The sequence below is a fragment of the Marmota monax genome, unplaced genomic scaffold, assembly GCF_021218885.2.
Source record: "Marmota monax isolate L192 unplaced genomic scaffold, Marmota_monax_Labrador192_F-V1.1 WCK01_AAM20220418_F8-fsc00071, whole genome shotgun sequence".
In the NCBI taxonomy this organism is placed as follows: domain Eukaryota; kingdom Metazoa; phylum Chordata; class Mammalia; order Rodentia; family Sciuridae; genus Marmota; species Marmota monax.
The window spans coordinates 7,633,263-7,660,395 of record NW_026695217.1 but is presented as its reverse complement, the minus strand read 5'-3'; the positions used below and the strand labels follow the sequence as shown (position 1 = coordinate 7,660,395).

At 49.7% G+C, this 27,133-nt stretch overlaps 1 protein-coding gene across 3 annotated transcripts in view; it reads left to right on the top strand.

The window, feature by feature from the left end:
- The first annotated feature begins 307 nt into the window (after positions 1 to 307).
- Map3k21 (mitogen-activated protein kinase kinase kinase 21) overlaps positions 308 to 27,133 on the top strand; it is a 37,907-nt gene continuing 11,081 nt past the window's right edge. Inside the window, exons 1-5 of one of the 3 annotated variants that reach the window (XM_058575010.1) lie at positions 308 to 1,454; positions 12,295 to 12,475; positions 16,653 to 16,801; positions 17,631 to 17,806; positions 22,732 to 22,972. In XM_058575010.1, coding sequence (XP_058430993.1) covers positions 650 to 1,454; positions 12,295 to 12,475; positions 16,653 to 16,801; positions 17,631 to 17,806; positions 22,732 to 22,972 — 1,552 coding nt within the window. In that variant the 5' untranslated portion in view covers positions 308 to 649. The remainder of the gene's footprint in view (positions 1,455 to 12,294; positions 12,476 to 16,652; positions 16,802 to 17,630; positions 17,807 to 22,731; positions 22,973 to 27,133) is intronic. The other 2 variants (XM_046432103.2, XM_046432102.2) reach the window with 2 other exon arrangements.

Here is a 27,133-nt window from a genome sequence, read left to right as displayed (position 1 = left end):
CGCTCGGAGCTGGCCAGGGAAGGAGGCGGGCTGGGGGAGGGGAGCGTATGGAACTAGAGAGGAAACGCGGGCTGGTCTCCGGGACAGGTCTAGGGTGGGGCTCATGGCTTGGGGGAGTGGATCCAGGGAAACTTGGAGAGGAGGGGCAGACCCAGCGCCAGGGCGGGTTCTGGAGAGAGGGATGGACTGGAGAGGAGGGGCGGGCCCAGGTGGAGAGACGAGCCCTGGAGGGCGGTCTGGAGGGGCGGAGTGATCCTGGGGCGGGAACGGTATCCGCCCTGGGAATAGACTTGGAGAGGGCCTGTGGCCCTGGGAGGCGGGGCGGCCCGGGGTGACGGAGGAGGCTGGGCGGGTGCTAGGCTGAGGAGCGCGCGGCTGGGCGTCCGCAGGCCCAGGGCCACCGTGGGACGACCGTGCCCGCGTCCATGGGGGCCGCTGCAGCAGCAGAGGCTGCCCAGCCTAAACGGAGGCTGGGAAGGGCCTTCGGGTAGTGGGAGTGACCTCCGCGTTCCTAGGTCCGTGCTCCGCTCTCCATACGCCCACCCTAGGCGCAGACCGCGACGCCACTGGATGATGCGCGCCCCAGGCCGCCGGGGAGACTGAACTAAGCCCGCCGCACCGCGCAGTCGCCGCGCTCTTGCGGCCGCGCATGGCCCTTACGGGCGCCCAGGGGGCGACCCTTACGCCGGGATCCCCGGCCCAGGTCGCCCCCGCTAGCGCCGCGTCCTCGTCGTCAGCCTCCTCGGGCGATGCGTGCCCCGCGGGCGCCGGGCTGTGGGCCGCGCTCTACGATTACGAGGCGCGCGGCGAGGACGAGCTGAACCTGCGGCGCGGCCAGCTGGTGGAGGTGCTGTCGCAGGACGCCGCCGTGTCGGGCGACGAGGGCTGGTGGGCCGGCCAGGTGCAGCGGCGCCTGGGGATCTTCCCCGCCAACTACGTGGCCCCGTGCCGCCCGGCCGCCCGCCCCGCGCCGCCCCCCGCGCAGCCACCGAGACCCGGCTCGCCCGTGCACGTCGACTTCGAGCGGCTGGAACTCAAAGAGCTCATCGGCGCCGGCGGCTTCGGGCAGGTGTACCGCGCCACCTGGCAAGGCCAGGAAGTGGCGGTGAAGGCGGCGCGCCGCGATCCGGAGCAAGACGCGGCGGCGGCTGCGGAGAGCGTGCGGCGCGAGGCGCGGCTTTTCGCCATGCTACGGCACCCCAACATCATCGAGCTGCGCGGCGTGTGCCTGCGGCAGCCGCACCTCTGCCTGGTGCTCGAGTTCGCGCGCGGCGGGGCGCTCAACCGCGCGCTGGCCGCCGCGCCCGATCCGCGCGCGCCGGGTCCGCGTCGAGCGCGGCGCATCCCCCCGCACGTGTTGGTCAACTGGGCTGTGCAGATCGCGCGCGGCATGCTCTACCTGCACGAGGAAGCCTTCGTGCCCATCCTGCACCGGGACCTCAAGTCCAGCAACAGTAAGTGGGCTGGCGGGGCGCACGCCAGCTGGGGCCACACCGGGGAGGGCTCCTAGGACCCTCGCCCGGAGCAGAGAGGCGGCAGGCAAAGAAGCGGCGGCCACCGCGGGACCCCCGGCGCATCTTGTGTTCTTCTGGTCTGCGCCTTTCAGGGCTGAGGCCCGGCAGGCCTGGGTTACTTGCTTAGGAGCAGGTGCTTCCTGCCTTGACTTGCTGCCCTTGGGCGTCTTTTTAAAGAGGCAGACCAGATTTGCTTGTAGATAAAACCTTTGTCTATATCTTTACTGGCAGGAACCCTCAGGGGCAGTAAGAGCAGGCAACAAGAAATGATATGTCCTTTGTATGTTTGTGTAGGCCCCCTTGACCATTCTTTGGGGGTAGGAGTGCAAACTGAGGTAGGTGTCCTTGGACATTGAGGTGCCCTGGCAGCCCTCTAGCCTGGTGGCCTTTTACTGGCCCTTTACAAGTGAGTATTGAGGTTGCCATTTTCCCAGTCCTGTGTCAGTTGAATTCGCAGCCTGTGCATGCTATGCCCTCAGCTCCGTTCCTTTCCCCCATATTCTGTCCCTTAAATATGGCTTTATGTCCTTTGCCTTTTAAAAAAAATATATTTTAGTTATCAATGGACTTTTGTTTATTTATATGTGGTGCTTAGAATAAACCCAGTGCCTCCCACATGTCAGGCTCTACCACTGAGCACAACCCGGGCCCAACCTTTGACTTATCCGAAGATTTTTTTAACTTGCCGTCTCTGTGTGTAAGGACGTGATTTCACTTACACTTTCTGTGGTTTCGTTCTAGATGGGGTAGCTTCTTTTCTTCAGATAGGAAGTGCCTGTCTGAGCCAGTATGCACTTGTGGGTTAAAATCAAGTGCATTGTCCTTGCATAGGTACTTGAAATCCTGACATCCTGGCCTGTGCCGTTTACCTTGTTTATAAAACAGGTTGTATTTTTCTGGTGTCAATAAAGAACTGACATGTGACCTAAATCCAAATACTGTTAACTTCACTGTATAGAAGAGCCAATAATGTGGCTGTTTGAAGTTACTTCTTTGCTCTTGAAGACCACTTCATATGAATGAAATAAAATGCTTTGGAAGATTAAAGGCTGCAGCCGGAGCTGGCATCTGCCTGCTACAGCAGCGTGTCTTTCAGTCTTGTAAAACCTGCTGGGACTGGAGGTGGTTCAAATGGAGCCCGTGTCCTCCAAGAACAGAAAGAAGAGTGACCAGAAGAAATGACAGATCTGTTGTATGTTTGTATAGATTTTTTTTTCTATCAAAATCCTTCAGTACTGAAAATTACTTAAAAATGACTAATGTAGCATTCACATTATAGGAATTGTGAATGCTTTGTTGTAGTTGTTTCATTGTGTGATCCCACGCTCCCCAAGTCTCTCAAAGCTCTGATTTTAATGGCCTCAGTGATAGGAGCATAGCCTATCAAAATGTGGCATGGAGGAGGGTCAGTGCCCCAGTGTATTCTTAGTGCTCTGTAGGTCTCCTGAAGGACTTTGGGACTATTTGTCTTAGACGGTGTTACAATAACGATGCACCATTTTCAGTGTACTTCAGATTTGGAGTCTTGCCAAACTTAAGTTTTTGTAGGTGTCCCACATCTGGGACCATGGGACACAAATGGGCTAAACTGTAACAAGAAATACTATGGCCCTGGAAGAATAACTGTGATTTTGTTGACACTGGAAAAACTTGGAGAGCGCAGATGGTTGTGCATGTAGTAGATTTTTTGTACTTTGAAGGTGATTACATACCGCTACTTGGTTTTTCAGAGTTCTTACCCTCAGAACACAGTACCAGACATCCCACAGCATTTTACTTCCTGTCATCGTTAGGCGAGGTCACCTTGGCTTCCAAAGGATCAGTTGACTAGTCACTAGCTCGGCTAAGTATTTGTTGCATGTGGCCATTAGTATAGTTATGTGATAGATGTAAAATGAAATTTTGAATAGAACCTTAAATGTGCAAGTCACAGTGCCTGGCGCAGCCTTACTCTGGCCGTCTGGCTCTATTTGTTCACTGAGCAAATGAATTCTTGCATGGTGCATGAAGCTGGGACTTCTTGCTCAGACTTTTCCCAGTGTAGCTGATACTCCGCCACAGCATGCTTGTTTGACTTTATTCATTGTTTGCTAATGGTGGTAGTAAGTTAATGACCTTGTAAACTAGACCTTAAAAGTCAATATTGAGCCTTATTTTCACTCTGCAGTCTACTCACATAACAGAGCTGGTGGATGTCTGTGGAAATTTTTGTCTAAAACAATAATTTGTTGTAGAACAGCGGTGGTCTTCGTAACTCCCAGGAGGCTGCTGCCATCCTGTCTGCCTGCCCCAGCGAGGCACGATACCAGGCCACCTTGGGCCGCTGCAGAACTGCTAGTTTTACACATGCATCAGAGAGGAGAGAAACATCGAGGATCCATGAAATTCATGTAACCCTGTGCCAGGCTCCTCCAGGCCCTAGGGACAGAGTAGCAAACCAGAGGACAGTGACAACATCCTTGCCATCATAGAGCTTGGCCCAACAGGTATTCATGCATTCATGCATTCACCTGTGTTATCCCGCTAGGGGCTGCTGACAGTGGTGGTGGAGTAGAGGGGATGTCTCAGACAGGGGTGGGTGGCCACGGAAGCCGCTCTGAGAAAGAACCCCGGGGGAGTCCAGGAGTCTAGCACAGATGCAGGCAGAGGAAGAGGGAGCAGGCCCGAGGTGTTGGGGAGCCCGTGAGGCTGGAGGCCAGAGCCGTAGGCTCTCAGCTGCCCTGAGCTTTCTCTTCCAGGGTCCTGGGAGTTTTGTGCTAAGGAATAGTGCCATCTAACTTCTGTTTTTATTTAGTTTATTTATGTTTTGCGGTGTTGGGGGTCAGACCTAGGGCCTTGGGCATACCAGGCCAGTGCTTCACCACCCAGCCACACCCAGCCCCCTGACTTCTGTTTTGAGAGGCCACCAACTGCTGGGCAGAAGGGACTTCTGGGCTGAGGACACTCTGTTGCTGCTGCTGCTTGTGGGAGGGGCTTTCTGGGAGTTGGGTGGAGACCAAGGATCAAGGTGCACCTTAGGAATTGAGGGGGGCATTGGAGTGGGCTTGGTGTTCATGCTGAGCCAGTGAGCGGCGGCCTTCGGGTGCTCCTTTCCTTTTGTAGCAGTGGTCGCTGTGTTCTGCCTTCATCATTCTTCAAGGAAAATGACATCCTAGGGAGATTGAGCCTCAGATGTCAGTAGCTCTGAGGTCAATGACCAAACATCTTTTATCCCGCTGTTTTTTTTAGCCTGTTGTGAATAATTATTACTAATTTACTTTACGGTTTACAAATACACTACACCTATAGTCTAAAACTAGGCATAAAGTTGTATTTTTTATGAAATGCAATCTAAAGCTCTAAGAGAGACTGACAAAGGAATCTATGTATTTTTAGCTTTTCCATTAATACGTTGTAAACAAAGGAACTGTTTGATAAAATTATAGCAGATGTAATAACAAATAAGGTATTTCAGGCCTTCTAAGAGTGGCTTGGGGCCACTCTTAATTATGCTGTTATCAATTAAAAGATACCTATCCCTGCCCTCTTCTGCTCTATCCCCAGGATACACTGCTCCCTGGAGGGCCACTTCCTGTCCCAGGGCACAAGGGTAGGCAGCACAGACATCCCAGTGGCTGCTGAGGCGTGAATGTGCTCTTGAAATAAGATGAGCAGGGGGCTGGGGCTCAGTGGTAGAGCGCTCTCCTAGCATTCTTGAGGCTCTGAGTTTGAGCCTCAGCGCACCACATAAATGTAAAATAAAGATATTGCGTCCACTTAAAAAAAACTAAAAAAATACATGTTTTTTAAAAAAAGATTAGCAAAAAGCCAAGGCAGAGACTCTTTTCCTTGGCAGGTGATGCTTGCCTATTCAATGTGAGTAGGCCACTTCTTAACTTTTACACCTGGGGGACGGCTGTTCAGTTCCAGATTAGCAGACTGTACACAGTGGTCACTCCATAGTCAGAGACTGGGAAGAGAGGGGTGGGCCGTCCCCCCGGTCCGAGGTTGCCCGTGTGCCCTGCATCTTCACACAAGCATGTAGGTGTCCACCTTCACTGGTGGCAGGCATTGGCTTCAGGTCAGCCAGACCTGGAAGCAAATCAGTGTTGCCACCTGCTAGCAGGTGATCTTGGTTTCCCACAGCCTGTATTGATTTCCTGTCATGGAGCCTGGCAGAGCCCTGTAGGGAAAATCTGTTGAATGTTATTAACTCTTCAAAGGCAGCCAGATAAATCCCGGCATTGAAGCCTGAGAGCTTTCCAGGGAACAGTGGTGAGCAGCTAGGTGTGGCCAGAAGGAAAGGCGGAGATGGGTTTTCTGGGGCGGGAATGCGGGTCTTGTGGGGTTGTGCAGGTGTGTGTGCCAGGTAGTGGACATCAGAGAGCTGTTGAGGGTCCTTGAGGAGGAAGGTGGTATGTGGTCTGCTGGTGAAACCAAGTAGTGGGAAGGAAAGAACAAAGCTGGGGTCATAGGCTTTATTACTGTGCTGCCAGAGGCTGTCAGAATGGCAGCGATAAAAACATAAAAGGACTTACTGAGACGCTGGTTTAAGGTCAGTTGCTGATTATCGTGCCCCAAGCTCTGGTTTTAAAATCAGTTTGTTTAGCTGTTTAGACTATTTCTTGCCCTGATTTCTCACTCCCTTTAGAATTGTAAAATATTAATTCAGTTTTCTGTGGATGTAACTATAAAAGTCCCTAACCGTCTCCAGTATACCCAGGGGCTCCCCGAACAGAAGTGTCCCCACACAGGACTTGAGCCAGCTGAGGAGTCCAGGGTGAGAGGTGCTGGAGGAACTCTGTTGACACTTTATTTGCTTGATACTTTAATTTTCCACAAGTGACTCCCAGTGAGTGTGAGCTTAATTTTCAAATTCATCTTCTCCAAATGCTGCTTCCCTTTGGGCACTTCTCGCCAAATAATGGTGGTGACAGGAGAAGCAGCCACCCTTGATGTGGGCCCCCAGCTTCTGGGCACCTCTGGACTCCATGCCATGGCTCCTGGGTCCTCTGAGGAACGCCTGGCCACCCTGCCCACAGGATTAGTTCACTGTGAAGTCAGTGGGTCTAAACAAACTGATTTTAAAACCAGCTGGTCAGAGGTCCAGGGAATATAGGTTATTATTAATTGTAAATTAAAAATATGTAGTGATATAAAAACAGGAATAGACATCAATTGCGTGTTGACATCACATTTTCAGTGGGGGAAAAACCCACATTTTGTAGAACAAATTCAGCATGGAGAACGCCATTGTGTGACAAGCAGAGTCTCGCTGAGTGGCAGATGTATGAAGGCTGGGTGTGTGGACCTTCCCGGCTGCTGTGCCTGTCTTGCCATCCAGCAGGCTGGTTGGCCCTATTGGCACAGCAAACACTGTCCTTCTCAGCACCTGCATACCTTCCTAGATCATTAGATCAGTCCCTGCGTGAGCTTTTACAAATAAACTTCCCTGTCTCATTTTTGGATACTCTGATTCAGTTGATGTTACTTGGGAACGAGTCATGTCTTTCTATTCTAGCATCTTGTTTTGAAAATCCTGAAATATATGGAACTGAAAGAATTCTAAATGAACCTTTCCATACCATCTCTTAAACTCCATCCCCAAGACTGTGTAGCTTCCCTCACTGGTCGGACCCCCACGTCCCTCCTCTTGGCTTAGGGTGGAGCAGGACATTGTTTTGGAAAGCTCCCACAGGATTCAGGTGTGGGGCCAAGTCTGGGAACTACCACCCCAAGGACTGGATGTGTGGATTTCTGTATGAGGCTGGTCTGGGGGTATATAAATCCTCCCATCTGCAGGCTGGATCCCAGTCAAGGCAGCTGTCTGATGGTCACCTCTGACTGGTCACAGGAAGTGCCAGATGAGACTCTGCCTGGCTTATTCTGGCAAGTTCCAGGGAAAGGAACATCTCCAAGCATTTGTCCTCTTAAGTTGGGGGACAGATGAGGCAATTGTGGTGTGTGAGGCGTGGGCTCCGACTCCACCCCTCTGGCCCACCCTTCCCCTAGGACCCTGTGAGTTGAGGAGGATCAAGTGGGCTCCTCTGGCTGGGCAGACCCCCAGGAAGGGTCTGAGAGGAAGCATTTCTGACTTTGCAGGCCACGTGGTCTTTGGCCGCTCCTCAGCCCTGCTGTTGTAGCCAAAAGAATCATGACAACGTGTAAGCAATTGAGTGTGGCAGTTTCCAATAAAACTTTATTTACAAAGGAGGTTTTGTACCGAATTTGGCCCGCAAGTTGAATTCTGCCAACTCCCGATGTGTGTCCAAGTAGTTAACAGCACAAGATAAAACCTATGTGTCCACTGGTGACTATGCATTTTTACATTTTGTTTAGAAACCCTCTCAATGCCTAGTTCTAGTTTATTTGTGCATCAACTCATTGAGACCTAAACGTTTTCTTCGACTCTTTATCACCTAAGAAATCATTATTATTGTTCTTTCTCCAGATTGTAGTGCCATTTACTCATGTTTATTCATATTGGCTGAGGGAAAGGGTTTTTCTTTTTTTTAGTTTGGCTGATGTGGTTGATTCAGCCAGCCCACCCCTGAGGACAGGGCCTGAGCTCTGCTTTGTGTGGAGTGACCCAGGATGAGTGGCAGAAAGGACTAAATTACTACTGTAGCCATTTTGTTTGCACAACTCATTGGTAACTTCTGCATATTTAAAAAATTTTAAAAAGAGCAAATTACAAGTATTTAGGGAAGTGTCTCCATTGCACCTAGGATATGTCAACTTTCATTTCTGAAGATTTGGCTTGACACAGTTGTGGGTTTTTTTCAGATTTTCTACAAATACTGCATCAGCCTATGAGTGTAGGGTATGGCATAAGAGTCCTGTCTCAGTCTCCTTCATTATGTGTCCTGTTAGTGAACCAAGCAAGGTGCTGGCAGCAGGGGCTGATTTCACATCAGTGAATCATAAATGTTTTCTCATTAAAACTGGATATTGTGTCCACGAACACCTGCCCTGTGAGAGGTGGTTTTGGTTTTGGTGTACGAGCAGTGTGAAGCTCTGTTTTAGCTGACCATGTCTGTGTTTTCTTTACAAGGGTGTTGTATGTATAAGCCAACTCACTCACTCATAGAACAGTTATTGATGGATTAACCACTCTGTGCCAGGAACTCTCCTAAGCTCTTGGTGGTCAGTGGCTAACAAAGCAGAACAGACCCCTCCCTTAGTGCAGCTTACGTTCCAGCAGGGCAGACATGAAGCAGAATAAAATGGTAATATAGGTATTGTGCTGGCAGAAGCAAGTGTTCAGCGTAAAAGCTAACGTGGTAAAGCAGGATGGAGAGGGTGGGGGGGAGCAGGAGGTTCTGAACCGTGTGGGGTGGTTTCAGGAGGGGGACACCTGCAAAGGCAGGTTTGTAGCAGGGTCTGGAGCAGTGAGGGTGTGGCCGGGTTGGGAAGAGCATCCTTGATAGAAGCAAGAAATGGCGACAGGACCCATTGTGATTGCTTTTTTTTTTTTTGATGGAACTTTATTGTATTTATTTGTACATGGTGCTGAGAATCGAACCCAGTCCCTCACACATGCTAGGCAAGTGCTCTACCACTGAGCCCCAGCCCCAGCCCTGTAATTGATTTTTTTTAAAAACATATATCCTGTACTATAATTCTGGACAGAATTTTCCAAGGGGCTGAACAACCCATGCCTCCTGCTGTGATTGAGGGGCAGCCAGTTGATTTTGTGGAGGTAGTTGGGGGACATGTTCACGGAAGGCCCAGGAAGGGGAACCAGTGGGAAGTTACCAAGGAGTGCATGTCTGCGGACAGACGCTGCTGACCAGGCTGCCTGGTTTGCAGTTCTGAGCCGAGGTGGCCGCCAGTGCGCCTCGGCCCTTCCTGCTGGTGACAGGAAGTGGAAGGTGGCCCCACCTGTACCTGAAACCTGGCTGGGGGCCCACTGTGTGCCCCTGGTGAGACGCTATTAGTGGTTTCAGTCACACTGCCCAAGAGATAAGAAATTTCAGGAATTCTGCCCCACGGCCCTGAAACAGAATCCCAGACAATGGGCCTTTCTTGGAACCCTGGGCCTTGGCGTAGGAGGGCTCTCCTTGCTTTCTGCCAGCTCAGGGCCCTTGCACATATCCCTCCCATTCAGACCTGGCGGCCTCCAGGTGCACTGGTTTTTATGACTGGTATGGTAGCTGTTGGACAGCACAGGGCAGGTAAATGCACGTCTTTCTCACGGTGGCTTCTGGCCTGGCAGAAGCCTGGCAGGGTTCACTGACGTCCACTAGAGTGAATTTGAAAACTTGCCACAAACACTTTGAACCCAGGCTGTGTCTGCGTGGGAGGTCCTATGGTGGGCGGCTGAGTCTCGGGCTCTGTTGTAGGCCCCTCACATGTCACTTGTCCTCTCTCCAGCACAACCCAAGCTGCTGGTGTGGGTGCCTGCCCACAGACCCATAGGTGGGGAACCAGAGACAGGAAATCAAAACAGGAGGCACCTGGGAGAAATCCCCTGCAGAGAGAGCAAGCTCTTCCAAGGAACTGATGACAGCTGTCAGCTGGGCTCTGCTGGAAGGATGAGGGCAGCCAGTTCTGGGGTCACACTGGGCCTTTCTGCCCCCCCCCCCCCACCTGTGTGACTGTATACCGTGTATTCAACCTCTCTGTGCCTCTTTCTTATCTATATCGTGGAGACAACAGTGTCTACCTGTCAATTGTGTAGTGGGTTATATAATGAGAGATCTTTGGCCTTACCTGGCAGAGAGTGTTCTCAGCATAGACTGACACTGGAGAAAATGGCTCTTATGATCAGACATGAAGAATATCATGCCTTCTGTCTTGCCCCAGTTTTGTTCGGATAGTTCATTCCAAAACCTTATATGCTTGTTTTTTCATTGTCTTTCTAAGGACTGTTTTCCTTCTAAGAGCACCTGGTTGCTCTTTTAATTGAAGAACTTATTTTACTTTTCAAGGTGGAACCTGAGTGAAACCCTCCCTCCCCACGTGTACCGCTCTCTCTGTTCAGTGGATTTGCTCAGTCACTCCAATTTCTCTGACTCTCCTTTGGTCATGAAGACTGCCTCTTGGGGCTTTTGTGAATGAGATCATGCTGGTGGCAGGAGAGCATGCAGGGGACACTCAGTATTTGTTGGTGACTCTTCTTAATCTGATGTCCCCAGGGGGTAGGAGGGCAAGAGCCAGGGCAGTGTCAGGGCCCGTGTGTCCTCTTCTGTGGACATTCAGCTCTTACTCTGAATCAGTCTCCGCAGAGCAGGTTCAGGAGCTGAAGGCGAATGTCTTCTGCCATTTACCTCCTCTTCTCCCTGATGCACCCCTCTGTTCTGGGCCCTGCACCCCAGACTGGCTGTCCAGAGCAAGAGTCGGGTGAACACAGGTGTCACGGTGCACCATGCCTCCTGAGTGCTGTGCGGATTGCATGCAGGACGGGAGGGTCGTTTCTCCCCCTTGGGGGGTTGGAGGGTCTCACCAAGGAGACCTTTGGTCTGGCTGAAAAGCCAGCCCGGCTCTAGAGAATGAGGTATGGGGTGCATCTTAGGTCGGTGTGCAAATGTAGAGGACTGTGGCTGCCCAGTTAGGGGTGTGGACACTGGCCTGGGTTACATGGAACCGCAAAGGGGCTTTTTTTTTTCTTTTTTTTTTTAGTGCCGGGTTATTAGAATCTGGTTTATACACAGTGAAGTGGCCCCCTGAGTGTGTGCAGTTTGATGAGTTTTGGCAGATTAATAGAGTCCTGTGACCGTCACCATCAAGGTGCAGAATTTTCCTCACCCCCACGAGCTTCCCGAGTGCCCCTTTGCAGTCAGACCTCCTCCAGAGCCTCCGGCAGCACTGACCCAGGTTTGCCTCTCCAGAACCTCCTGTGGGGTTAGAGTAGGGGCCTTCATGTCTGGCTGTCAGTTCACAGAATGGTTTTGAGGTCCATCCTGTTGCATGTGCTGGTAGTTTGTTCCTGGGATTTTAAGAGGTAAACAGTGATGCCTGGGGGACCTGCTGCCGGTGGTGTGTGTACAGAGGAGGAGGGCGTGGCCGCTGGTTCCGTGGGAGCCTCCTGGAAACCCGGGGACACCTGCTCGAGGTTCTGGGCATAGGAGAATCAGCCAGGGGCAGAGGATGGGAGGGCGCCAGGAAGGTGAAGGGCTGGCCGCTTGGCAGGACTGAATGCACTCTGCGAGCTGCAGAGCAGGAGAGGCCCACAGGAGAGGCCCCAGACCTGGTGTGAGTTCCCTGCCCACAAGTTCACTGCAGGAGGCGGGGCTGAGGACACTGGCACCTGGGGCCTCTCTGAAGCTTTTGCTTTTTGCAGTATTTCAAGCTTCAGTAAAGCAATTAATGACATCTTATAAATAATGTTCAGGAGCTAAAGGATGATGGCGAGCATTCTGTAAATTCAGGAGACTAAAATCTTATGGTCGTGAGTTACGGTAATATACCGTCCAGTCATGAGAATGTCTGCTTGGGCCACGAGGCATTTCTGGGAAGAAAACAGTGTATTTTTTTTTTCATATCAGACAAATTGTTACAGATCAGAAGTCTCAGCAAATGTTTCTTGCCATGGAAACCCTTTCCTTTCCCAAAAAGAAAAATAGCAACTACTAAGCTATGTTGCACCTGTAGATTTTCTTAAAAATGTGTAACTTGAGGCACAAATGACCCAGTCAGGGTTATAATAGACCTGCCTGCTTTAAGTTAGGAAAAATGATGAAATACAAATTCATTCTCACCTGTGCCCCAAACTCCAGTGAGATCGTGTTTTAAGTGCCGTTGAAAACTCATGACCAGAGAGTGGGGCGATGAGCGTGTCCTCCTTGGCTCTCCTCAGTCTTGCTGCTGGAGAAGATCGAGCAGGACGACGTCTACAACAAGACGCTGAAGATCACGGACTTCGGGTTGGCCCGCGAGTGGCACAGGACCACCAGGATGAGTGCGGCCGGCACCTACGCCTGGATGGCCCCTGAGGTCATCAGGTCCTCCCTGTTCTCCAAGGGCAGTGATGTCTGGAGGTGAGCGGTGGCTGTGCTGAGTCCCGTGGGGCTGGGTGGCCCCGAGCTGAGCAGCCAGGTGCACCTGCAGGGGGTTTAGATTTCTAGTCAAGAGCCACAGGACGGGGACTCGAGGGTTCTGTAGTCGAGACCCCGTGTACTGGGCGAAGCTTCCCGTGAAGTCAGGAGCTGATTGGAGCTCACAGCCTGAGTGAAGGGCAGGGCCAGGGAATGAAAGGAAATCCCCCCTCAAGCAAACTTGACTTCTGTGATTCATAGACAACTAGCTTGGAAGGAGCTGGAGGAAAAGGAAATTTAGACGGTCCCTCCATGTCCTCAATGTTTCTTCGAAAGTTGAGGGCCTTGGGGTGAGGACGGAGAGTGAACCCAGCTGGGACACCAGGTGCTGCTGCTGTCACTCAGCTGTACCTCCTTAGAGTGACATCACCAACAGCAGGAGGGCAGAGAGAAGCCAGGCCTCCCAACAGCTCCAGTGTCCTCAGAGCTAGCTAGCCTTGGCTGTCGCTCATCAAGACCTGAGTGGCACATGTGAAACTCACAGATTTTTCTCTGTGGTCTTTGAGCAGCCTTGCTGACAGGCAATTTCCATATCGTGCAATTCGCCCCTGAATGGCACACTACAGTGGGTTTCAGTAAAGCCCATCAGCACAGTCAACGTGGAGCATTTTTGTTACCCTATAAAGCAGCTCCATATCCCCTCACCCTTCAGTCCCAGGGCCCCTTCCCTCCTGGCCCCGGGCACCAGTCTGCATGCCAGGTCTGTGGACTCGCCTATTCTGAACATTTCGACTGAATGGAACCTTCCAGTATTTGTCCCTTTGTGTTGGCTTCTTCCACTGCGTCACGAGCTTCATTCTCTTCAGGGCCAAGTGATAGTCCCTTCTGCAAATGGGCCCCATTTTGCTCGCCCATTCAACTGGTGGTGAGTGTTTGCTCTGCGTCCACTCCTGGTTATTATGGATAACGCTGCTGCAAACACCCACGTGCAGGTTTCCCTGAAGACGCGAGTTTGGTTCTCCGGCATGTACCCAGGAGTGCCATGGCTGGGCCACGTGGCAATTCTATGCTTAATTGTTGAGAAGCCACTCCTGGTTTCCAAAAGTGCTGCTCCTTTCAGAGCTCACCACAGGTTCCTTGCCAACGTGGGTCGTTATCTGATTTTCTGACTCATGAGTGTCCCAGGTGTGAAGTGTGTTTCATTGTGGTTAAAACTCAAATTTTTATTTATTTTTTAACACAAAAGAAAACTAATGGCAGGAGAGACAATGTCACTTGCTAGTGTCCATTTCCACGAAGTGATAAACCTCTGTTTAAACCCAGATGTGTCTGACTTCCAAATTTCTGATCAGCAAAAATTGTTTTTTCCTTTAATCTTAAGATGCACTGGAAGTTACTCAGACCCACACGTGAAGTCAGTGGCAGAAACACCTGTCAGTAAAAGTTTTATAAAGTTGCTTTATATTTACAACATTTACAATACGATTTAGTTATTTTACTTACAACGTGTAAGAAGCTTATTTTTGGGTGGGGAATTCTGTGGTGTCTTAGCACCAGTTTAAAAAAATTCAAAGGCTTACACGTCCCTGCTTACTGAGTTAGACTGTCCCCTGGTAGAGGCTGAGCATGGGCTTTTATAGGGAAATAAGGGTTTTCATTGATGTCATCACAGTGGTTTTCTAGCATGTGAGATGAGTGAAATTGGCCATCCTTGTAAGAAATCATACTTCAGGACTCTAAGAATTATTAAACTACGTCATCCATCAGGTTCACATTCAAAATGATAGGTCTGAAGGCGGGAGCCATATCATCCCGTGCCTCTGTCACAGGCCTGTGGTCAGCAGGGGGCGTGAGCTCCACATGCTTCCAGTGGCCCTGTCTGTCTAGAAGGAAGCAGGAAGCAGGCTGGGGGCTTGCAACAGCCAGGAAGCAGGGCTCTCCCCAGTTGGCTTGCTTGTCATTGATGCTCCCGCTGCTTGGTAGACGGTGGGAGAGCCTCGCCAGGCTAGTGGTACTGAAACAGGCCAAAAGCAAGGTGGGCAGCAGGCAGGAACCACAGGAAATAAGAAAGCAGAGGACCGAGACCCTCCAGGCTGCTGGGTGCAGAGCCGCGCGGGGGGGGGGGGGGGGGGGGCACAAGTGAGGCTGGGAGTGCCGGGTTTCTTTTCGTGACTAAAAGGCTCAGGGGTCACTCCAGTTAAATTGGGCTAATTGGGCTGCACAAAATAACCACACAAGAGACACAATAACTTTTTCTTTGGGGTCGCTGTGACAGCTCCTCTGATCTTAAGGGTCCGCAGGAAGAGAGAGAACGAGAGCACACGTTGACACCTTTTATTGAGGAGAAGATATTCAAATGAGGCAAGTGGCCAGGTTTCAGGGGGCTGAGTCTGTCTTCATGATGTCCACTGTCAGCAGGTTGACTGACACCTGGGTAGGCACACCCAAGGGCACAGTAAGAGAAGGGGACACACACAAGGCACTTCCATGGAAGATTCTATCCTAAACAGGGCAAGGGGTTATATGACAAAGGAACAGGTGAGCGTAGCTTCACCCATGGGGCTGTAGCAAGACACACCCATGCATGAGACACCGACCCTCGCACTCAAGAAGGGTGGGGAAAGCTCTGCCACATTTCTGTGACTGAGTGCCTCAGCACCCAGCCGGGAGTGTGACTCAGTCATGTGCAAGGTTGGACTCCCACAGAGGAGGTTTCTCCTCGATCCTGCCTACCCTGGCCACCACGTCTCCTTTTGTAATGTTTCCACAAGAAGAAGAGCCTTCAGAAAGCGGGTCCTGCCTGTGCAGTGGGTGGACCGGGATGTGTGTCCACCGGACCTCTTCCCCTCCCCCCTTGCCAGTGTTCCACTGCAGGGTCACTTCCTGTGCGTGAAGCTGGACACTCACCTGACATCCACAGCAGCTCCTGCTGCCCCACTTGTACAGTTTAGGGAGCCAGGTTCGAGAAGTAAAGTTCCTCGGGGTGCTGCTCCGGGTGGTGAGGCCAGTGAGAAGCAGGCTTCAGTCCTGGGACCAGACCTGTGACTCCAGGCACCAACATCAGGTCACATGCCCTGGGGCTCTCAGGGGAGGGCTGTCATGGGCTTTCCTGCCCGGCAGAGGACAGGAACACAGGCCTCCCGCTTCAGCATCAGCCCTGGGTACAGCTGTGTCCTCCCAGCTGGGCTTCCATGGGGTGACCTGTCCTGTAGGGTCGTTCTTTCCCTGAGACTCTGAGAAGAAAAATCACCTTGTTTTATGCTTTGGTTGTGTCGTTTGCTAATGAAGATTTCCTTAAAAAATGTTTTAGTCGTAGTTGGACACAATACCTTTATTTTATTTACCTCTCTATTTTTCTGTGGTGCTGAGGATCGAGCCCAGTGCCTCACACATGCCAGGCAAGTGCTCCACCACTGAGCCACAATCCCAGCCCCTGCTAATGAGATTTTTTTTTTTTTTAATTTTTTTATGTTAAAGACTTTGAGTTCTGAGAATTTTTTGATCCCCTGCTCTGAGGTGATTTTTCTTAATCAATATATGAGTTAAGTTTACTTATTCTTGAAATCATGTCATTACTAATGAATCAAGATGGAAATAATTGACAAGAAACTAACCAGATAATCTTGGAAAAGTATTGGTTTCAGGGTGAAAGCTAAGAGGTCTGGCATGTCACCATCTGTGGTGCTGCGTCATGTACGTGATGCATTCCTTTCTCTTTTCTCTTCTACACAGAACAGCTCTGAGGGGTGGAGCAGGGTTTGCTGTTATTTAGGGCTGAGCTGACTGAAGATGGTCTCTCTGGGCTGTGAGTGCAGACAGAGCTAATGAGCAGCTCACCGCGGCCTGCATCCTGCCTGGGCGCGCCACAGGCCTCGGTGCCAGAGCAGCCCTGCCCAGGGTGGAGGAGCACCAGCGCACCCCAGGGCCTTCTCCTGGCATGTGCCGTGTTCTCCCTTCTTTCCTGTGCGTGTCGGTTCCCAGCCTAGAGTGCAGGCAGCCCTAGTGGAGGGGATCTGTGTGGTGTGCAGGTGTTTGAGCTGTCCTCCCCCTGGACAGTGGCCACTAGGCCAGCTGGGTGAGCCACCCTGGTGGGGACTTCAGGAAGGCCACATGTGTGTCAAAGCTGTCTTGAGGAAGGGGCGCCTGGGCCCTTTGACACCCTGCTGACTTTTCTTTCCAGCTATGGCGTGCTGCTATGGGAGCTGCTCACGGGAGAGGTGCCCTACCGTGGCATCGACGGTCTTGCTGTGGCCTATGGGGTGGCTGTCAACAAGCTCACTCTGCCCATCCCGTCCACCTGTCCTGAGCCGTTTGCCAAACTCATGAAAGGTATTTATTTGTGCAACCATTGCTTTCATGTGTCGGGGGCAAGGAGAGGTGCTCGTGAGGACATCCGCATGGATAACCATAAAAGCAGTGTCTGGTGATTCCAGTTCCCAGTTGCTTAGGGGAGAAGCCTCGTCTTGGATAGGAACCCTCATGTGACCCGCTGGTGACCCGTGTAGCTGAACACCATGTGTTTTTTAACAGAGCCTCCTTTCTGCACAGAGCTCAGCCAAGTGGAATGAAAGTTTCCCTGTACAGCGCAGAACTCAAGCGGCCCTGAGCTGGGCCACATCTGCCATTTGTCATACCTAACGATCAGAAGTGTTTTACAGTCTTACCTGGCCTGGTTGTACCTGACCTTGTCTATCTGATCCTTATCTCTTGAAACTCGTTTATTCTTGGTGAGCCGTGCTAGCCCCATGGTCAGGCTGTTTCCTAGAACTGCTGTTGTGAGGATGACACTCTGGAGACTGTGTTCCTGGGGTGGGTTTTATGGACATGCATTTCTGCACCAGGAAGTCTGTGACCCTGGCAGCTGAGGCCTCTACAACACCATTCACGGCAAGGCATGGGACACACGGGTCCAGGTGCTGACCGTATTGTGGTGCTGGCCACAGCAGCCTTCCTGGCAGGAACCTGGGTTGATACAGTGTGAACATTCTTGTCAGTGGGTCCTTAAACCTTCAGGGCAGACGTTGAAGACATGGGTTTCTGGTTCAGTGACAGATGTCAAGCTGAAAACCGGGTTGGTGTAAAATACATCTTAAAACCTCACTGTGGAAGTCCCCTGAAGTATGCCCAGGGAGAATCACATGGTTCCTGTTTATCTTAGAGTGCTGGGAGCAAGACCCTCACATCCGCCCGTCCTTCGCCTTGATTCTCCAGCAGCTGACCGCTCTAGAAGAGGCCGTGCTGACCGAAATGCCCCAGGATTCTTTTCATTCCATGCAGGATGACTGGAAACTGGAAATTCAGCACATGTTTGATGAGCTGAGAACCAAGGAAAAGGTGAGGTGGACTTTTTAATTGTAACATGCTTACACTCATAAAAATTATGGAAAATAAAAGCCAAAGTCACTAGTAGCGTTATTCTGCAGTATTTTCAGGATTTATGGATTCTTGCTTTCTTTTGGTTAAAAATAAAAGCAAAACTGTCCTTAAAATAGATAATTGGGGGAAAAGTCCTTTTGTTTGGAAAATTTTTAAATGTTAAAAAAAAAAAAAAAGAATAGCATAATAAACCTTTTGTGTGCATTAACCAGTTTAGTAATTGCCATCATTTCATCATTTGGTAAATCTCTCCCCACTATTATTATTATTATTACTACTTCTACTACTGTTATTTGGCATTACTGGAGACTGAACCCAGGGTGCTATACCACTAAACTACATCTCCAGGACTTTTTGTTTTTTGAGACAGGGTCTCACTAAGTTGCCCAGGCTGGTCTTGAACTTGTGATCCTCCTGACTCAGCTTCCTGAGTAGCTGAAATTACAGGCCTGCATCACCACACCTGATTCCCATTGTGTTTTTTAAACTGGAATATTTAAACCAAATCATGTTATTTTACCCATAAGCATTTTGGTGCATCTTTAGCTTTCTTGCCAAAACATCCACAGTAACCCTTCCATCTCATATACTTGCTCGGTGCTTGGAGGTCACAAAAATGTCTTCTTACAGTTGGCTCATGCACCTCAGACTCACAAGGTCTGCATGGTTTCATGGTTAGGGCTTCCAAAGCCTCTTTGATGCTGGTTCTTCCTGTTTCACCTCTCTGATTTCCGAGACCATTGCTTTGCTGGGGAAACGGGACCGTGCATAAGTTTGGGCTCCTAAGATGTTGCCATAGAGCTGTGCTTGGCTTAGGCTTTCATGGGGTGTGGGGTGGATAATCCCATATGCTAAGCACACTGAGGCTGCAGCTCTGTGACACGAGAGGGGACCCTGGGTCAGGAGCACAGTGGGAAGGTGGACTGGGAGATGAGTCGTGTGGTTTCCTGGATGAAGACAGATGCTATTGAGGGCCACGTAGGGACTCCAAATTCAGGCACGCCTCTCTGGTGCAGTGGTAATATTTATTTCTTAAAGACATTTTGTAGTGCCTGAGCATTTTGATGATCAGGGTTTCTTCCTGCCTGGAGTGCGTGACCTGCAGTACTGTTGAGCCCTCTGAATGTTTGTGCCCAAGATTCCTAACATGTCACATTGAAGTACAACATGGTAAGTTTCTGTGACCTCTATCAGGTTATACCCTTGTAGGAATCCCATACCTCATCAGACTGTCAGGTGGACAAGGGGGACGTACGTTCAGGAGGACTGAGGTCTGGTCTTCAGATGGATGACTTTGGGCTCTTGGGATGTTAGCCTGCCATGAAGGCTGTCAGCTCCCCTCTAGGGAGCTCAGGAGATGGCATGGGATCACCCAGGGGTCTCATGCCAGCACTGGTGGCCATCTTTAGTGGTGAGGACCAGGGCTCTGAGCCAGATGGCCTGGCCAAATGGGCTTGAACTCAGCATCACTCTCTGCTTCTGGGCACTGGAGTGTCATAGCAAGGCCATTGTCCCTAGGACTGGGGGAGGTCGGTCGAACTTTCCTTGCAGTACACCAGTCCACTTAGGAAGAGCTGGGTACTTGTTCACCTCGGGAGAGGACAGGCTGGCCTTAGCTGACCTGGGTGGTGCCCTGGCAGAAGGTGGGCACCTGCTGGGGAGGGATGTGGAGGCTACAGGTTGGCTGGCCCTTCGCCTTGCAGCTCTTGGCAGGGCTACTCTCAGCGGGGAGGTCACCATTACATTTAGGGTGAACTTCAGTGCTTTTAGTTGACTTAAAAATGATATTTTTCCCTTTTACGTTTCTCTAAATTATTTTCAGGAATACTAAAATTTGATGGTTCATCACAAAAATAAAAATGACTTTATGCAGGGGTAGAGGATTTTGAGGGAAAAATACTAAAAATACTAAAAATCACAGAATTAAAATTGTGAAGTGCTCTCATTAGCTATTCTGACCTTTTTCCTTTAGTCATTGATGAAGCAGGATGCAGGTGTGTTGGGCTTTTCTCCTGTCGGTGGGTTAAGAATAAGAGCTTGCTTCCAGAGCGCTTTCTGCCTCTTGAGGTTGAGAGTGGAGTCTTTCTTATTCTTCTGATTGCATTTTGGTGACCTCTATCAGGTTATACCCTTGTAGTAATCCCAGCATTAGCTGTTTTGGTGCTGATTTTTTCCTTCGCTTTGATTCTTACCCATTGCTCTTTGGAATCCAGCATTGATGGTATCTTGTGAGCCTTTGATTCATCATAAGAGAATCATCCCACCTTATGAATTTATGTTTTGCTTAAAGCTTCCTGATGGCATCTTTCTGACACAGTGAGGAGCACAGGGTCCAAGCTGGGTCTCCTCTGCTCACAAGGAGGCGTGGGCTCCTGGGCTGGGAGGCGTGGGCTGGAATGGATGGCCAGGCACTGGGCCGCCACGGTCTCATTGCTCAGTTACATACAGCTTCTCAAATGTGGGTCCCGAGTCCCCCAGCCTCTCTCCAAGTGCCTGCTTGGGTTCTGTGGGACAGGAGGTTGTCGTTAATGATTGAGCGGCCCGTCTGGGAACCCGGATCTGCCATTTCAAGGATGGCCTGCAGCCAACAACTGCCCCTTCTGGCACTCCTTCCAGCAGGAGTACTTGCTTGGTGTGCTTCATTACAAAATAGCCGGAGGGTTTAATGCCTAGACCTCTTTTTTTCTTTTACTTTAGAATTTTAAAATTCACAGAAATGGAGGTGGGCCACATGCAGTGGGACATGTTCCTCACCCTCAGGACTCTTTGACTGCTTTCTCTTTGATCATATATAAATATTTACCATGTTTTAGGCAAGTGTTTTTTTTTTTTTCTTTTTTCGGGTGAGGTATTACAAGGGGATGCATATTTTAGATTGAACCTGGAATTAAAAGTGGTTTCTTATTTAATTCATGTAGTAGTGACACAAAAGCCCGAGTGAATGTGCTGCCCATATCTCGTCCTTATGCCTCTCATTTGACAATAGTGAGCTGGATTGGCATCAACACTGCTGAAAACTAATATCTTTTTTAAAAGGTCATGTTGGGAATTAGAAGCTGTAAGCTGAATAGAAATTATCCTCTGTCCCCAAATACACTGTAGTAAAAGCTCCAATTTGGACAAACTAGTTGGAGAAAGTTACCAGTGAAAAAATGAATTACAGAACTTCTAAAAATACATAACATTTTTCTTTCTTTTCAAGTAATAAATAGCAGTCTGCACCTGACACACTGTAATGAGCTGTATAAGCAGGACCCAGCTGGTGCTTATCCACAGGCCGACCAGAAGGCTGGCTATCTGGGGTAAACCATTTCCTCTGCAGTTTTGTTTGTGCACTTTATTTTAAAAAATTTAAACTAAAGGATGCTTCAGAGTTTTCAGTTCTCTTTGGTGAAATTGCCATAAATTCAGAATTGGTTTGATCTGAATGAACACATTTGTTCTTGGAGCTCCTGGTCTCTTAATTTTTTGTGTGCTGAGGCTGGAACCCAGGGCCTCATCCTGCTAGGTAAGGGCTCCATCTCTGAGCTGCACCCCGGCTCTTCCAGGCTCTTCTGGATCTTGTCCTATTAGTTTGTGTGTGTGTGTGGTAGGGGCGGGGGGGGGGGGTGGCGGAGGTGGTGTTCTGTGTTTATTTTGCTTTGTGATAATTGTTCTGACAGACCTGGGTCCGTTTGTAAAGTCCAAGGGGCTGGCAGAGTTGAACTGGCCTCCTAGTCCCTGGCTGGCCCTGGGGACCAGCACCCTGGAGGTGGGCCACATGCAGTGGGACATGTTCCCCACCCTCAGGACTCCCAAAGCCTATCCTGGAGCTCTGCCTGAGCAGCCGTCTGCAGATCCAACCAAGGGTGGACTGAGGCTGCGCTAAGATTGAGTTCGTCTGAGCAGAGTACGGGAAAAGCTTGCAGATACCCTGTTTTCCGTGTAAGTGCTGGATTTAATAGCAGTATGTCTACCATAGAAAGGAGTTCACCCCTCAAAGGAATAGTTATGTCCCTGGTAAAGAAGAGAACACAACAGAAACAGGAATGGGGATATGGTTTAAACGTAATAGCATTCTCAGATTCCGTGTTGAATAATTTTTTTCCAAGAGGCATAAAATATTTTTTAACTCATAGATGTCCGATTTCTCAGAAATTCAGTAAATTCTAAAACCAAAACCAAGAGGAAGTTGACATTAGTCAGTAGGTAGGCATTGCTGAGGAACTTCTGTTGAGTAATTCACAGGAGCTGTCTGGGGCCAGGGAAGCTCCATGGGGGGGTGCCTGTGCAGAGGGTCGCAGTTTGGTGTGTTCCAACTGTCCCTTCTAGCACTGTCCCTTCCGGCAGGCTCTTTCTGCCTCCTCCCACACAGCTTGCTTCCTTTCTTCTCTCCATCTCATGTTTTATTCTCAAGCAGCTGTTAAATGCCCACAGGAAGGGCCTCTCTAAAGAAATCTGGACTGCAGGCTTTGGAATTAGAGTAATCATCCTTCCACTGATGGCTTCACTGCTGGGCTTCCTTTTGCAATGGGCCACTCAGGCCTGTGCTCGTTGCTGTGCTAACATACCTCGATGTGCTGGGTGGCTGCAGGCAAACGTGCAGCCCAGGTGTGAGAGCTCGTGATGCTCTCTCTGGATCACAGCTGAGAGGGCACAGAGATGCCCTCTCTGGGTCACAGAGCTAAGAGGGCACAGGGAGCGCAGAGGCCTGGATTTCCTCCAGGTCCGTGGTGGGCTGGCCGGCTCCGCACGCTGGCTGTCCTGACTCCCACGAGCTCCTGAGGACAGGGAGCTTCGCCCAGCGCGCCTGGGAATCCAGAGGCTGAGGTTTGCAGGAGGTGTTAGAGTCCTGAAGGTCCTCCTCCCTGCGGGGAGTGACTCCCTGGGTGTGACCCTTGCAGGAGCTGCGGTCCCGGGAGGAGGAGCTGGTTCGGGCTACTCTGCAGCAGAAGTCTCAGGAAGCTCTGCTCCGGCGCCGGGAGCAGCAGCTGGCAGCGCGTGAGATCGACGTGCTGGAGCGAGAGCTGAACCTCTTGATCTTCCAGCTGAACCAGGAGAAGCCACAGGTGAAGAGGAGGAAGGGCAAGTTCAGGAGGAGCCGCTTGAAGCTCAAAGATGGACATCTCATCAGTCTCCCCTCAGGTAGGACGTGTTCTCACGTTTCTGGAGGATCTCTGTGCCTCAAACCCTTAACTGGCTTTGTCTCCTCAGAACTGTGAAAGCTTGGGCAGGAAGGTTTTTTAAACAGTGAATACGTAAATATGCACAGTTGGTTGCTCATCCTGTTCTCATTCAGTGACCCGATGACCTTCAGGTGCAAAGCAGCATAGAGGAGTGTGTGGCCGTTCTTTCAGTCCTCAGCCTGCCTCCCAGTGTCGTGGTGGGTCGATCTAGTCCTTTTGAAATCAAAGCAGAGCCTGTGTCCTGCTGGTGGCACTGATGGCACCGGGTGGCACTGTAAAGTACGGAACAGTAGGATGTTGACATTTCATTCTAAAGGTTAAGGATGTCTCGAGGATCTGTGATCACATCTGGCGCCCGAGTTCACAGGGACACGTTTGCCGTCATCAGCACAGTCAACATAGCAAATCGAGTTCTTCAGTTATATTCCAACCTTCATCCAAGCGCATAAAAATAAACCAGTAAATCTAGGGAAGCCTTCAAAAGCATTTTTTTAAACATTGTGATAATAACATACAAGGATTGCTAAAACTTTGATATAGAATTATATTATCTATCCAGGTACATATGTGTTTGTGTTAAGATGCTCTTTGTGGATGCTGTGTCTTCCTAAGGTGTTTGTTAATGACATGGAAATTTCACTTAAATAACTGTGATGACAGTTGTATTTTACACAACGTGTGTATAAATTGTCTTATAAACTGCTTACAGACACTGGAAGGCTTGCAGGATAGAGTGACTTTTTAAGGTTTTTGAAGGTGCTGTTGGTTGATTAGAAATTGCTAATGTGTGGTGGTGATGAAGGTTATCTGTTACTGATGATTCGGTTTGACGAGGTGAGACTAGGCTGGGGGCCTTACACACTTCCCTCTCTGGTGAGGAAAACCAGTTGTGTTTTCAGGCTCTCTTCTGATGTTTGCCTCAGCTGGAGTGTGCCTGGAGCCCACTGACAGGACAGTCTCATATATAGGTATCGGCAGTAAGTTATAGATTCTTGTGTCTACAGTGAGGTTTCTGCTTTCCTGCATAGCAGATGGGAAGATTGAGAGGCACTAGACGGTAGCTTTCTTTTCCAGCTGCCTTCTGCACCCCTTTTCTGCCTGCACCCCTTTCCTGCCCATGTGGGAACCGAGCTGTGGTCATTGACATTCATGGTTTCTGTTGGGAACTCTGGGGGAGCAAGTAGCAAGAATTGGATTTCGGAAAGGCAAAAATCTTGGAAGAAAAGTTAAACCATCCCAGTGGTTCTCTGCTCTTCATGGGCAGGGAGAGTAAGTGAAATTCCTTAGGATCTCTAAGTCAGACTTGCACTCCTGCTTTTCCTCTCAATGCCCCTTGGCTGATACCTGGAACTTATTATTTCTACAGACTAAATATATCTATTTTTTTTTTGTTTTTATTCCTGGCTTGTATTATTGGATGTTTCTCTTCTAGTTACATATTTATTTACTTTGTGGCACTTAGTGAAAGTCTTTAGTTAAAACATAACCAAAGAATCCCCTGCTGTGCTACTTACTATCTGTCCATCAGGCAGGAATGAGATCAGCCTCTGGGATTTGGCATTGCAGTTACCTCCTGTGCCCACAAGGGGGCGTTGCACCTTGCAGTCCTGGTACTAGTGTGGAAACCCTTCCTCCTGGGTGCAGTACCAAGTGCAATACCCAGAGCAGGGCAGGCGTTCTTAGTGTAGAAGAACAGCAGTTATTCATGCCTTATATTCAGTTGTTCATACTTTACATTCAAGGGAGTTATACTTATCATCTAGTAGGCAGTTCTTTTCGGCACCCTGTCCAGGAAGACAGAGCTGGGAGGTGTGGCTTTCCATCCAGGGTGTTCCCTTACCACCATGAGCCCCTTTGCAGGTTCTCTATGTGGAACCAGCTCAGAGAACTTCGTAGAAGCTCCTACAAATCAGCCCTCAATATGTGTGCCTGTGGTTCTTTCAGACACCTGTTACTCAAGGCGAATAGTCGGGTTCACTTGTGATTTTATCTTTGAGAATCACTGATGATGATGTTTAATCTTATGACTATTTATAGCCATGATGACTTACAGTTAGAAAACTAATATTGTTTTATCCCTGCTAGGATCTCTTGGTGCCTGGCTCTGAAATAAGGAAGACTAGCAATTTAAAAAGCGACATAGCATAATCTGTGCCACTTAATTGTGAAACTTTGTGCTTTGTGATTATACTGAATGTTTTTCTCGGAACTTGAGGAAGGAAGAGGTAGGGTCACAAGATGTTTTGTGTTGTGATCACTTGAAATCACTCCCTCTCTACTGGCTTTATTTTGAACTTAGGTTGTGCTTTTAGGATGTGTAAGAAGCAAAGAGGAGAGGTTGTGAAGATTCCCAGGTTTGGTATTTCTCTAAAGCATTGTGTTCTAACTTCATCAGCTTCAGAAGGACTAAGTCCTGCAGGAACCGCTGCACACATGTGTACAAGAGCGTGCATGTGCACGGGGAGCAGGCGGGCTCCTCGGGATTCTGGAGGGTTACATGCCTTCATGTGAAAGTGATTGATCCCCTGGAGGCTGTTGGCTGAGTGCATAGCTGACCCACCTGCAGAGCCTTCCTCAGCACCCGCGCCGCGGTTCTGGCTGGGAGCAGATATCCAGAGGGAGAGCCTCATGGCAGCCAGGCACTAAGCAACAAGGTGGAATTCCTGAGCACAGAACTGGGACAGACTCGCCCTTTCCCTGCTTCAGAAGGTCAAGGGTACCCACGAGGCCCAGGTTCGGTAGGGGAGGCCACACTCTGAGTTCAGATTGTTGGGCCTGTTCTCCTGCCTCTAGTTGATCACAGTTGGCACCCTCACCCCAGCATAGTCTCATCCCTGCGTGTCCCATGTCCCCTGTGGTAGCCTATCCCCTCCTGTGGGAGAAGTGCCTCCTGGTGGGGTAGCATTTGCGAGTCCTGCTGGAGCACATGCATCCGGCATCTTCTGGACTTCTCCTTTGCTGTGTGGCAGGGTTGGGTAGTTGCAGGAGAATCTGAACCTAAAATATAGCATTTTAAAATGGGCACTGGGGGCTGTGACTGTGGCTCGGAGGTAGAGTGCTTATCTGGCATGCTTGAGGCCTTGGGGTCCAGCCCCAGCATCACAGAAGAGGCTAGAGGCCCACATTCCAGGTGCAGGTGTCTCTGAGTCAGCTACATTTTAATCTGTAACTTTGGAATCATGAGAAGCTTTTGAAGAATTTTAAGCAGGGGACTGCCACGGTCAGTCATGCATTTTAAAAAGTGCATCTAGCCGCTGTGAGCTGGACTCAGCCCAAGAGGGTGGGAAGAGGAGAGAAGGCACTGTGCAGCCCAGATGCAGCCTGAGTGCACACATGGTGGTCGTGGGGAGGGACAGCGAGCAGGTCATGAGCACCAGCACCTGCTGCCGTTAGGGCTGGTGGTGGGCACTCTTCACTTTTTCAGGCTCAATTTTCCATCACAGTCCTGTGAATTAGGAATAATGTTTTTTTTCCCAACAATTTTTATAAGTGAATGTAGTGAGACTTAAAGAAGTTACTTTCCCAGAATTCACCTGGCTAGTAAGGGGTAGAATTGGGACGCCAAGTTTGCTAACTCTAGAACCTGGATGTAAATTCTCTTCTGTAAGAATATGCAACAGAATTTATAATGTAATAATACGTAATAAATATAATAGAATTTTGTGCTTCATGGATGTGAAGGGTCAGGAAGAAGAAAGTATCAAAACAACCTGAGATTTTGAGTTTGAGTGATTGCATAGATGCCTTGCCTTCCGAATTCTAACCCCACTTCATCTCAAATAATAGGTCGTCTACTAAAGTTCTTTAAGGATCGTTTCCAAAAATGTGAATTATGCCCCTCTTGCAAATATGAAATGAACATGTCCCAAAGATTTTACTTTTTTATTTTTGTTGTTATTTTAGCAAAATAACAACAACAAAACACACAGATAAAGCTGGTTCAGTGGAATTCGAGCAGTGGGGTCTTCATGGGCAGTGCGAGGCAGGGTGTCAGGAGTGGATGGAGCAGAGCCCAGACCCCGCCAGAGCCCAGTGTAGCAGCAGGCCAGAACCTGGGGGGTGTCTTTTATGCTCTTAGGAACTGTTTGTGTCTTCACCAGACAAAACCTGCACATTCACG